The sequence below is a fragment of the Lutra lutra genome, chromosome 9 (assembly GCF_902655055.1).
Source record: "Lutra lutra chromosome 9, mLutLut1.2, whole genome shotgun sequence".
Classification (NCBI taxonomy): Eukaryota; Metazoa; Chordata; class Mammalia; order Carnivora; family Mustelidae; genus Lutra; species Lutra lutra.
The window spans coordinates 53,683,345-53,695,709 of record NC_062286.1 but is presented as its reverse complement, the minus strand read 5'-3'; the positions used below and the strand labels follow the sequence as shown (position 1 = coordinate 53,695,709).

At 39.7% G+C, this 12,365-nt stretch overlaps 1 protein-coding gene and 1 non-coding gene across 18 annotated transcripts in view; both read right to left on the bottom strand.

Moving 5' to 3' along the window:
• The window catches only part of TIA1 (TIA1 cytotoxic granule associated RNA binding protein), a 30,533-nt gene extending 25,931 nt beyond the window's left edge, over positions 1 to 4,602 (bottom strand). For 2 of the 17 annotated variants that reach the window (XR_007129991.1, XM_047744857.1), the window contains exons 1-2: positions 4,345 to 4,599; positions 2,769 to 2,874 (exon numbers count right to left, since the gene is read on the bottom strand). Coding sequence is in view for 14 of the 17 variants with exons in the window: in XM_047744857.1 (XP_047600813.1) it covers positions 2,769 to 2,812 (44 nt within the window). In the remaining 3 variants the exon portion in view is untranslated. Of the gene's footprint in view, positions 1 to 2,768; positions 2,875 to 4,344 lie in introns of all 17 variants that reach the window. The other 15 variants (XM_047744856.1, XM_047744864.1, XM_047744862.1 and 12 more) reach the window with 9 other exon arrangements.
• Positions 4,603 to 4,914: 312 nt separating this feature from the next.
• On the bottom strand, positions 4,915 to 4,985 carry TRNAG-CCC (transfer RNA glycine (anticodon CCC)). Its single transcript has one exon. It is a non-coding gene; the product is annotated as a tRNA-Gly (tRNA).
• Positions 4,986 to 12,365: the final 7,380 nt, after the last annotated feature.

The window sequence follows — 12,365 nt, the reverse complement described above, 5'->3', positions numbered from 1 at the left end:
ATTAAAGTATCCCATATTGATATTTATTGTATCACCACTGAGATTATGTCCCAATCTGTGCAGAACTGTAAAGTAAAGAGAGGAGTACAAGAGACTTAGCTGTTGAAGCAAACAGACTTCCACGGACTAAAAAAATGTCTTCCTTGGGTAACTGGTATATTAGCTAACAATACTGGGATTTTTTGTTTGTTTGTTTTTTTAAGATTTTATTTATTTGACAGAGAGAGAGCACAAGCAGGAGAGCAGCAGAGGCAGAAGCAGGTTCCCTGCTGAGCAGGAGAGCCCAATGTAGGACTCGATCCCAGGATGCTGGGACCATGACCTGACCTGAAAGCAGAGGCTTAACCATCTGAGCCACCCAGGCACCCCAATTAGCTAACAATACTGTATCAATGCAGTCACCTTAATATGACAACTGTATTGTGGTTATATAAGAGAATGGTCTTGTTTTTAGGAAATATATGATAAAGTACTTAGGTCTGAAGTGTTCTTTTCAAATGGTTCATCAAAAAAAGAATATCTAAATAAGGCAAGTATGGCTATGGGCAACTGGTTATTAGCTCACAAAAGGTACCTAAGTCCTCAACGTAGTATTTTTGTTACTTTTCTGGTTTTTAATTTTTCAAAATAAAAAGCTACCTGGGAAGATTCAATGGAAAAGTCATTAATGGCACCAGTTAACAGTTGACAGTTCTGCCAGGGATAGGATTTCACATCAATTTAATACACATTTTTGAAGCTGATAAGTTCAAAGAGTTATAAAACTGGAATCCAAAACCCTTACAATATTTTTATTGGGGTAGCTCTAGAAAATCTGACAGTCTAAATTTATAAAGCAGAACACTGTATTGGGTTTTGAGCTGCAATCACTGTATAAAAATGCAGAATTTGGTACAAAACTTCTGTGAAAATGAGTGAAAAGCATAAACAGGATTTTATGTAATGATAAATTCCATAAGAGTAGAGATTTTCAGTGGGGCACCTGGTTGGCTTTGTCAGAGGAACATGCAACTGTTGATCTTGGGGTCGTGAGTTTGAGCCCCAGATAAGGAGTAGAGATTACTTAAACTCTTTAAAAAAAGGGGGGAGGTAGACTTTCATTTTTACTCATACTATATATTTAGTGTTGAGAGCCTTGCCTCAAACATTTTAAGTATTCTATAAATAACTGTTAAAGAGATAACTGTATTCTCTCAGAATTACTTTTGAACATTTTTCAAACCGCTTAGAAATTACCAATTTCACCTGATTCTAATTTAGGGGGGAATGTGTATGTCTTTCACTGATTATGAATTTATGTGCAATAGTAAACGGTACACCAGCATCATAAACTTACTATTATATTAACAACTGTTACTTTTCTGATAGCTGAAACAGCCATTTTTCATTAGCTGGCACCTCCTTCACTTGGGAGATCGGACCATATACATAAACCAGACTGAACAAATGTATGTTATGATACGCCCCAAGACATCCTAAGACATCCATGCTCTCAAGACTATTCTCATTTTTACTTATATTTTGCAACAAACATTTTATTTCTAAAATTTTATTTCTAAGTAATCTTTACACCCAAAGTGGGGCTTGAACTTACACAACCTGGAGATCAAGAGTCCCCATGTTCGACTGACTGAGCCAGCCAGGCCCACCCCCCAACACACTAACATTTTATTTTATTTAAAGATTTTATTTATTTGTCAGAGAGAGAGAGAATGAGTACAAGCGGCGGGGGGCGGGGTAGCAGCAGGCAGAGAAGCAGGCTCCTCACTAAGCAAGAGTCCATCCCAGGACTCTGGGATCATGACCTGAGCCAAAGGCAGCGGCTTAACCTACAGAACCACCCAGGAGCCCCAAACTAACATTGTAGATGACTGATACGACAAATTTGTAAGCAAACCTACTTACTGATTTCATTCTCACACCCCACATCCAGTCTATAGGTAATTTTTTGCTCTATTTTCAAAATATACCCCAAATCAAACCAGTTTTCATAATATGTCCCCAAAATCCTGCTGACAAGGAATTGAACACTGGCAATCTCTAACTTAATGCTGAACACTAACCTATGACAAATGAAGTTATCTCCTCTGAGCCATTTACATACACAGGTGATACTGAGATTCGACTACCTTTCCCTCAAGAATGTAAAAATCTTGACTCATTGCTTGGAATTGTACCAGCTTTAAAAACAAATTTACTGATCGCTTACCGTAGACTACATACTGGTAATAACATACTGAAAGACCCTGACTTGCGGGTCATTAAAACAAATATTTTATATAAAAAGTAAAAACACCGCTGGTAAAACAAACAATGCTGGTAAAACTTAGTGATTTACACCTACTCACATTTAAACAAGACAGGTTTCACTGAAGAATGAGGAGTTTTGGTTGAGGGAGGTAGAAAGAAGGGAGATAATAGGCAGTTAGAACATGGACTACTTTAGGGAAGAGATTCTTGGATGGGGTGTTCTAGTGAAGAATACAAAGCACATTTAGCAGTAAGAGTTAAAGAGGACAGCAGAATTGCAGGATGAGGAACAAAAAGGTATATGACCCTGGGTGACTTATTTAAACTTTTAAGCTTAGCTTTTCCTGAGCTGCAGAATGGACCCTTTATTGCAGAGTTCTGATGAAGATTAAACAAGCACGTAAAGCATTTAACACAGAACCTGGCAATCAAAACATTCAATAAGTGAATAAAATTTCCTTTATTATTTCTCCTGCAACAGTTGGTCCCCTATCCCCAAGCTAGTACAATTTAACTACCTGCTTTTGTAGACTGGCCTGAGAAAAGCTGAGGTTGTCTTCATTATTTGACATTCCCAAATCAACGTAATAAAAAGGTTAAGTTCCCAGATATTTCTGGCAGTTTCTGAAATTAAAAATTTCACAATCATGTAAGAATCTTAAATGTAAAGACATTATAAAAAATGATCAGTGCTTAATCCAATATTCTGCTGGCTGTCATACTTCTAGAAAAGAGTAAAGGGAAAAAATGATTTCCATAAAGCCTATGAGGCTAATAGTTTTTTAGGAAATATTAATCTATAGATATAATCTTTCAAAAAAACAAGGGACACCCACTAATTCTTGCATCCTATTAAAAAGACAAGGTAACAGATTATTAGATAAGCTTGCAAAAAGTTTACTAATCTCTGAAGAAACAGGAGTGACTATGTTTCTCACACAGATAAAGACGGACACTTTTCAGGGTGTAAAAATAATCGATTACGTTTTCTTCATAACAACTGCAATATAAAAAGTTGCAGAAAGAAATCTAAAACTGTATTTTTAACGCATGGCGTTCTCAAATCGCCAGTATGCTAAGAATAAAAACAAAAAGGTCAAAAATTCATCAGGCCTTTTCTCCTTTTAGAGAAAAGCAACAAAGACAAGATCACCTCTTTTGAGAATACTTTGGAAAAACAAAGGAGAATGCTGTGGGGGAAGCTACTCCACAAAGAAAATATCCCCAGCTGAGATCACTAAACACTAACAACTCTCAGAAGTGACTGAATCTGTAAAGGTATTTATCAACTGTTGCTACTGTCCGCTCGTTCAGCAACATGTCAATCACTAAAGTATCAAGCGATGATAAAAATGTATCAAATCCACTTCCCCTCGGCTGAGAGATTTATATATACCTCCGGGTGAGATTTCCATTTAAAAAAAAAAAAAAAAAAGAAAGAAAGAAAAGGCAGTTTCAAAATCCTTACGGTGCCGGGTTTTCGGCTTTTTGGTCGGGGGAGGGGTACTACAGAAGGAAAGCCAGAGAGGTTAAGGGAAACTATTTGGCTTTTTTCCAGCTGGCAACTGCGAGAATAAAGTTTATCTCACTGAAAACCGAGCACAAGCAGCCTCAAGATAAAAACTCCTATCAACGAGAAGAAAATGAAAGGAACAGGGAGAGTTTCTGGAACAAATCAAAGTAAAATGAAAGGGATGGCTATAAAGATCAAGAGATTAATCAAGAAGTGGGGGGAACGGGAAACACACAGAAGGAAAGCATGGGACAAAAAAGAAGGTTCACCGAGTTCTGAAAAGAGGTTTGAATGAAAAAGTCTTTTCCCCAGGCCTAGGACCACAGAGGGCCCGCAGCGAGGCCAAAGGCCACGCTATCGCATAGTTAAGGTGACGGGATTAATTAAGAGGGCTAAGCCCCCTCTCCCTCCACCTTGTCCTCTCAAGCCCGGGGCTCGGTCCTAAGCATCCAGGTGTGCGCCAAGAAGAGCCAAGATATTGCGGCGTCCACAGAGAACAATAGGCTGGGGAGCGCGCCGAGCCGAGGCCTCCCTCCGGGACGACCACCATCCCGCCCCCCTCATCGCTGCCCCAGACTCACAGAGTCTTGGGCATCTCGTCCTCCATGGCTGCTGCTGTCGCGCCGGCGCCTCGGGGTCCAGCTCCCTAATTTTTACTACCTCCCAAATCTTTTGAGCGGTTATGGCTGCGGAATAGCGGGGTTTCTGGCCTGATCGGAGGTTACTCCGCCTCCTCCTTCCGCGGCAATTACACTAAACGGACCGGCGCAGCGCGAACAATGAAGCCCCAATACAAGATGGCGGCGAGCCGGGAGCTCAGAAGCAGCCAGCGAAGTGACCCGGACCGCGCAGGCGCAGAATAATCTTGCACTTTCAACCTCCCTCAAGCCATAGGGTCACTTGTTGCGCAGCCGCTCTTCTAGCCGACACCAAGGGTGTATCAGACTGCGCAGGCGTAAGAATTAACTCTTTCAGGAGTTGCGTAAAGTTTTTTATCTTCAAGCTCTAGATTCGAATGTTTCAACAGTGAATTATAATGAAATAGAAATACTCATGGAAATTAAAAATCTCCAGTGTTTCGTGAGGAAGAAAGACTTATTAAAAGTGTTCAAATCACCTCATTTTGTAGACGGCGGGAGTGAAAATTGAGCTGCGCCGCCCGGGAATCGAACCCGGGTCGCAAGAATGGGAATCTTGCATGATACCACTACACCAGCGGCGCTGATGGCTTAAGCCTTCGCCAAAATATCTTAGAGCAAAATGCAAGCAAACATTTGTTCCTATGTGAGAATTTATTCATTTAAAAATAAAGTTTATTAAGAGTCTATAATCTATTTTTCATTGATCTAAGGAAGGATGTTATCTCATCCCAATACAGTTGAATGGCTCTTCTTAATCCATTAAGTTATTGTTCATTAATGTTCATTAAGAAGACTGTCTTTAATAACCAAATTTTGGAGAGCCAGGAAAATCTTTTCAGGTATTTTCATTTCTTGGTATACTCAGTACACTTTGCAAATATTAAGAAATAGTTATTTATTTATTATTTATTTATTTATTTATTTATTTATTTATTTATTTTAAAGATTTTATTTATTTATTTGACAGAGAGAGATCACAAGCAGGCAGAGAGGCAGGCAGAGAGACAGGAGGAAGCAGGCTCCCTGCTGAGCAGAGAGCCCGATGCGGGACTCCATCCCAGGACTCCGAGATCATGACCTGAGCCGAAGGCAGCGGCTTAACCCACTGAGCCACCCAGGCGCCCCTAAGAAATAGTTATTTAAATAGTTATGCAAATCGGTCAAAGAATTCTAAAACTAAATGAGTCAGAAGGTGTATAAACTTCAGTCCTCTGGGAAGGGGGTGGAAAAATCAGGACACTGAAATGTGTGTGGTTCGGTGTAATCATTATGCATTTCGTGTTACATTTTATAAATTATGTGAAATATTTTTAAACACAGGAGAATGTACACATCCAAAACCGAGATATCCTCTTTAGAGTAGTTTCTTAAAACTATACCTTAAGATTTCTATTTTTGGAATTGTCTTTAGAATCTGGGGCTCATTCTTCAATTTTATTCAAAGATGCCAAATATTAGTCTTTTGAGGCTGAATAAGACAGGTGTTAATAGTGGATAAAATTTTTTAAAATAGTGTTTTGAAATGTACAGTACAGTGGTTTTTAGTTTATTCACAGAGATTTGCACCATCACTATAATCAATTTTAGAGCATTTCATCACTCCAAAAAAGAAATTCTTACCAATCAGAAGTCACTCTCTATTGCCCATCCCATCTGACTTTCTAACATACTGATCTGTCTATAGATTCGCCTGTTCTGTGAATATCATATAAATGGAATCATGCAATATGTGATTCTTTGTGACTGGCTTTTTCACTTAGCATTACACTTTTATGGTTCATACGAGTTGTAGCATGCATCAGTATTTCATTCTTTTCTTTGCCAAATAAAACTCAATTGTATGGATATAGCACAAGTATCTTTTAGGCTTCAAAACCTTTATGAAAACTTGATTATTTTTTATATGTTTTAAATTGTTATATATGTTACATTATGATATATGTATGTTATATTTGTATAGCAATATAAATATATTACTTACATTAACATATACTATATTGAATATAAATCTATAAAAGACATATAAATATGTAATTGTAATATATATTATATATATTAACATATATGTTATATACTGAAGTTTTAAAGTTACAAAATTAATACAGGCTCACTATCACAAGTGAAACAATATACAGACACTCAATGCCTCAGTCAACTAAGCATCTGCTTCTGGCTCTGGTCGTGGTCCTAGGATCCTGGGATTGAGCCTGCTTCTCCCTCTGCCTGCTATTCCCCCTGCTTGTGTACTCTCTCTCTGGCAAATAAATAAATAAAATCCTTAAAAAAAAAAAAAAAGTGAAGAGGCGCCTGGGTGGCCAATGGGTTAATCCTCTGCCTTTGGCTCAGGTCATGATCTCAGGGTCCTGGAATCAAGCCCCGCATCAGGCTCTCTGCTCAGCCAGGAGCCTGCTTCCCCCTCTCTCTGCCTACCTCTCTTGTCTATTTGCGATCTCTCTCTCTCTGTGTCAAATAAATAAATAAATAAAATCTTTAAAAAAAAGTGAAACAATACAGATAAGTAAGGAAAAGACTAATTAATTCTCTCATTATCCCCTCTTGATGTAATTAATGCTAACAGTTTAGTCAGATTAGTCAGCAGGCTTCCACATTGTAATCATACAAATGCAAATGTATTTGAGTACTTGGGATTTTTATTTTAAAAAAGTCATTAGGGGCACCTGGGTGGCTCAGTGGGTTAAGCCGCTGCCTTCGGCTCAGGTCATGATCTCGGGGTCGTGGGATCGAGTCCCGCGTCGGGCTCTCTGCTCGGCAGGGAGCCTGCTTCCCTCTCTCTCTCTGCCTGCCTCTCTGTCTACTTGTGGTCTCTCTCTGTCAAAAAAATAAAAATAAAATAAAATCTTTAAAAAAGTCATTATGGGATGCCTGGGTGGCTCAGGTGGTTGGACAACTGCTTGCGGCTTGGGTGATGATCATGGAGTCCTAGAATCAGTCCTGCATCGGGCTCCTTGCTCCGTGGGGAGTGTCCTACTCCCTCTGAACTCTCCCCTCTCATGCGTGCTCTCTCTCATAAATAAAATCTTTAAAATAAATAAATAAAAATTTAAAATGTGGTTAGGGCACCTGGGTGACTCAGTCTGTTAAGTATCTACCTTCAGCTGGGGTTGTGATCCTGGGGTCCTAGAATGGAGTGGCATGCAGGGTTCCCCACTCAGCAGGGAATCTGCTTCTTCTTCTCCCTCTACCTACTGCTCCCCCTCCCTGGTTGTGCTCTCTCTCTCTCTCTAAAATAAATTAAATCTTTAAAAATAAAAAATGTGGTGGGACACCTGGGTGGCTCAGTTGGTTAAGCAGCTGCCTTTGGCTCAGGTCATAATCCCAGCGTCCTGGGATCGAGTCTCACATCGGGCTCCTTGCTCGTCGGGGAGCCTGCTTCTCCCTCTGCCTCTGCCTACCACTCTGTCTGCCTGTGCTCATGCGCTCTCTCTCTCTCGAACAAATAAATAAATAAAATCTTAAAAAAAATAAAAAAATAAAAAATGTGGTTAGTCCATGGATATTACTTTGCAACTTTCTGTTCTCACTTAAACTTACATCATAGATATTTTCCAGTTGAATCAATACAGATGTAATTATTTCTTCTTTTGGTAGCCACAAAACAGTCCATAGAATGAGTGTGCCACAGTTTATTCAATGTTAAATTGAATAAATGACCATAGTGGTATTGAAGAACATTAGGTTACCCCATTTTTGTTTTTTGTTTTTCCACTACAAACAATGCTGCGCTAAACATCCTGATACATATATCCTTATAACTGATTTTCATTTCTTTAGAATAGATCTCCAAATGTGGGATTTTTGAATTAGGCAATATATCTACATATCAATCTTAATAGATAATTGTTTAAAAAAAAAAGCTTTTAGGGGCACCTGGGTGGCTCAGTGGGTTAAAGCCTCTGCTTTCGGCTCAGGTCATGATCCCAGGGTCCTGGGATGGAGCCCCATGTCAGGTTTTCTGCTCAGCAGGGAGCCTGCTTCCCCCTCTCTCTCTCTGCCTGCCTCTCTGCCTGCCTCTCTGCCTACTTGTGATCTCTCTCTGTCAAATAATAAATAAAATCTTTAAAATAAAAATAAAAAAAGTTTTTAGTCATTCGCACACTACAACAATGTTTGAAAGTCAGTTCCAGAGAGCTCCATCCATTCTACCTCGTTTTCTCCTGCATTGTCAGTCTTATTAATTTTTGCTAATATGAAAGATGAAAAATGGTATCTCCTTAATTTGCATTTGCTTAAACTACTGCTAGAATTGAGCATCTCTTCATGTGTATTTCATTTTTTATTTTTATTATTTATTTATTTATTTTTAAATATTTTGTTTATTTATTTGACAGAGATAGAGAGAGGAGGAAGCAGGCTCCCCTCCAAGCAGAGAGCCCAATGTGGGACTCCATTCCAGGACCCTGAGATCACAACCTGAGCCGAAGGCAGCGGCTTAACCTACTGAGCCACCCAGGCGCCCGTATTTCATTTTTTAAAGACTTTATTTTTTCAAAGCTGTTTACAACAAAATTGAAAGAAAGGTAGAAATTTCCCATTTACCCAATGCCCCCAAATTTGCATTCATGTATGTTTTGTTTTGTTTTGCTTTGAGCATGGGCACTTGCTTTCTCTTTTGTGAATTGCCTATTATATAGTCTGTATTTATATTGAATTGTTTACCTCTTACCAACTTGTAGACCTCTTTGTATGTTTGCAATACATACCACAATCTTGCCTGCCATATTAGTGGCAGATGCTTTCCTCATGTATTATTTTTTTTAACTTCTAAAATTCTATTTTTTGCCATCTGAAAATGTTTGTTTTATGTAGTCAAATATGTTTCTCTTTTCTTATATTGTTTTTGAATTTCCTGTCTTGCCTAACAGGGAATAAAAATTATTTAGTTTGTTTAGAATAAGAAAAAAGTGAGATGTAAGGAAGTAAGAAGGTATGAAAATGAATTTTTTCAAGGTAGTTTCAAAAAAGAAAAAGAAACACAGAGCAGTGGCAGAATTACATACAAATTTAAGTATTGTCAAAGATAAGCAAAGCTAGCACTAAAGTTTTACTTTTAATCAGTAATATACTATTGCACAAGGGAATAGTCTAGCATAATCTGAATTAAACTTCAATTTGTATAGATGTTACTTGGCATTTGGAAGGGAGACTGTAGGTATAGGGAGGGAGATGAGCAGGGGCCACACTGAGTCCTGTTAGTGAAAGATTACAAAACTTCAGAGAAAGGGTGGTAACTGGTGCTTATCAGTTAGGCTCCTGTCCACCCACAGAGGCTATGAGACAGAGGCTCTATCTTCACGTGTTGGCTGGAACAAACAATAACGTCTTGGGAGCCTTGAGTTTTCTCAGACAGGCACTTTAAAGGTAGCTAGGGTCATCCCAAGGACACAGCTTTGAGCTGTTAGAAAATGTTAGTGTTGGGACACCTGGGTGGCTCAGTTGGTTAAGCAGCTGCCTTCAGCTCAGGTCATGATCCCAGCGTCCTGGGATCGAGTCCCACATCGGGCTCCTTGCTCGTCGGGGAGCCTGCTTCTCCCTCTATCTCTGCCTGCCATTCTGTCTGCCTGTGCTCGCTCTCTCTCTGACAAATAAATAAATAAAATCTTAAAAAAAAAAAGAAAAAGAAAATGTTAGTGTTTTGTTCAAGTCTTAATAGGCCAAGGCTGGGGCACCTGAGTGGCTCAGTCGGTTAAGAATCTGCCTTCCGAGGTGCCTGGGTGGCTCAGTGGGTTAAAGCCTCTGCCTTCGGCTCAGGTCATGATCCCAGGGTCCTGGGATCGAGCCCCACGTCGGGCTCTCTGATCAACAGGGAGCCTGCTTCCTCCTCTCTTTCTGCCTGCTTCTCTGTCTACTTGTGATCTCTGTCTGTCAAATAAATAAATAAAATCTTTAAAAAAGAAAAAAGAATCTGCCTTCTGCTTAGGTCATGATCCCAGAGTCCTGGGATTGGGGCCTGCTCAGCATGTTGTTGAAGTGTGGAATCGTAACTCTGCATGGACTATGGACAGTCAACAATATGTACTTAAAAGTTGCACTATTGCAAAACATGTGTATTATCCAGGTACGCATACGCTATTTTTTTGTACTGATGGTCCTGTACCAGAAACATTTTCTTTTGTTGTTACTTACTTTTTTAAACTTTGTTTAGCCACTTAAAGAATATCTGCTCATGGCATAATTTGTCTCATCAGGCTCCCTGTTCACCAGAGAGTCTGCTTCTCCCTCTGCCCTTCTCCTCAGCTCATGCTCTCTCTCTCTCCCTCTCACTCTATCCTCTTTCTCTCTCTCTCTCTCAAATAAATAAAATGTAAAAAAAAAAAAAAAAAAAAAGATAGGCCCAGCCTAAGTCCTGTCTAGTGGAGAAGATTGCTCAGAGGAACCTGGCTGGAATTTGGTCAAGGAGAGAACCTTAGTAAGTGTTTAGTCTCCTAGGGGGGAGTCTGCTTTTTTGAACAGCATTCCTTCGTATGAATGTTTGTTATATTACCTTATTATTACTCCTCATATATATGGTAGCAATTTCTCTCTATGACCTTTTTAGAAACCTTTTGAGTTTTCAGTGGCAGTGTTATTTTAAAAGGGCATTGGGGTGCTTGGGTGGCTCAGTGGGTTAAAGCCTCTGCCTTCTGCTCAGGTCATGATCCCAGGGTCCTGGGATCAAGCCCTGCATCGGGCTCTCTGCTCGGTGGGGAGCCTGCTTCCTCCTCTCTCTCTGCCTGCCTCTCTGCCTCCTTGTGATTTCTGTCTGTCAAATAAATAAATAAATCTTAAAAAAAAGGGGGGGCTAGGAGTGCAGAATGAGAAAGCCTCTGACCCACTTTCCAAGTCCTTTACACTGTGTCTTCACTGAGCGTTCTTTCAGTAAACTCCTTCCCAAGGTTTCAGCAGCAGCAGTGAAAGCTTCTAAAGATGACACATGTGTCAAAGTCACTAATATGGTCCATTGTAATCAACCAACAAACATTTATTGAGTCTCTAGTAAGCTTAATGCACCGATAATTGTGTTGTGGGGATAATGTAGTTTGGAAAAAGGAAAATAAAACACACAGAGAATTTAGTTCTTTGTAATTTCTAGATGTAGTGAGAATGGAGCTTACTCTTCATCTTTTTATGTTAAGTAGGAGTGTTTATTTCCTGTATGATTTCATCTTATTTCATTAATACCACCTTCACTCCCCCTTTCTCTGCTTAACTGGCCTCCTTGCTGTTCCTCAAACATGCCAGGTATTTTACTTACCTAGACAGCTCTTTCCCCAGATACTTGCTTGACCCACTCTCTCACTTCCTGCAAACTTTTGCTTAGATTCTATCCTGTTCAATGAGGCCTCTACCAACTACCCTATTTAAAACTACAACCCCTTCCTCATTCCTCTCACCCCACTCTGTATAATATATAATTTACTTGTTATAATTACCATATCTCTTTCCACTGGAATATCAGCTTCATTAAAATAAATATTTTATTTTATTTTTTTTTGACAGAGATCACAAGGAGGCGGGGGGGGGGGCGGGGGGAGTGGCGGAGGGGGAGGGGGGGGGGAGCAGGCTTCCCGCTGAGCAGAGAGCCTGATGCGGGGCTTGATCCCAGAACCCCGAGATCATGACCTGAGCCAAAAGCAGAGGCTTTAACCCACTGAGCCACCCAGGTGCCCCCAAATAAATATTTTAAAAAATGTTTTGTTCACTGATTTTTCTAAAGCACCTAGAACATTGCTTGCCACTTACAAGGAACTCAATAAATATTGGCCCAATGAATGAATGATTTTTGCACTGGGTTTTATACTCCCTTATTCTAAGTCAATCTTTCTTTGTATCCAACTTCTTTTCCTTCCATCCATACTATTCTTCATGTTCACATGATGGTTTTTTTGTTTTGTTTTATTTGGGGGGGAAGAGTGGAGGTGGGGTATTTATTTTACTTACAAAATGGGGTCTTATAACACTCA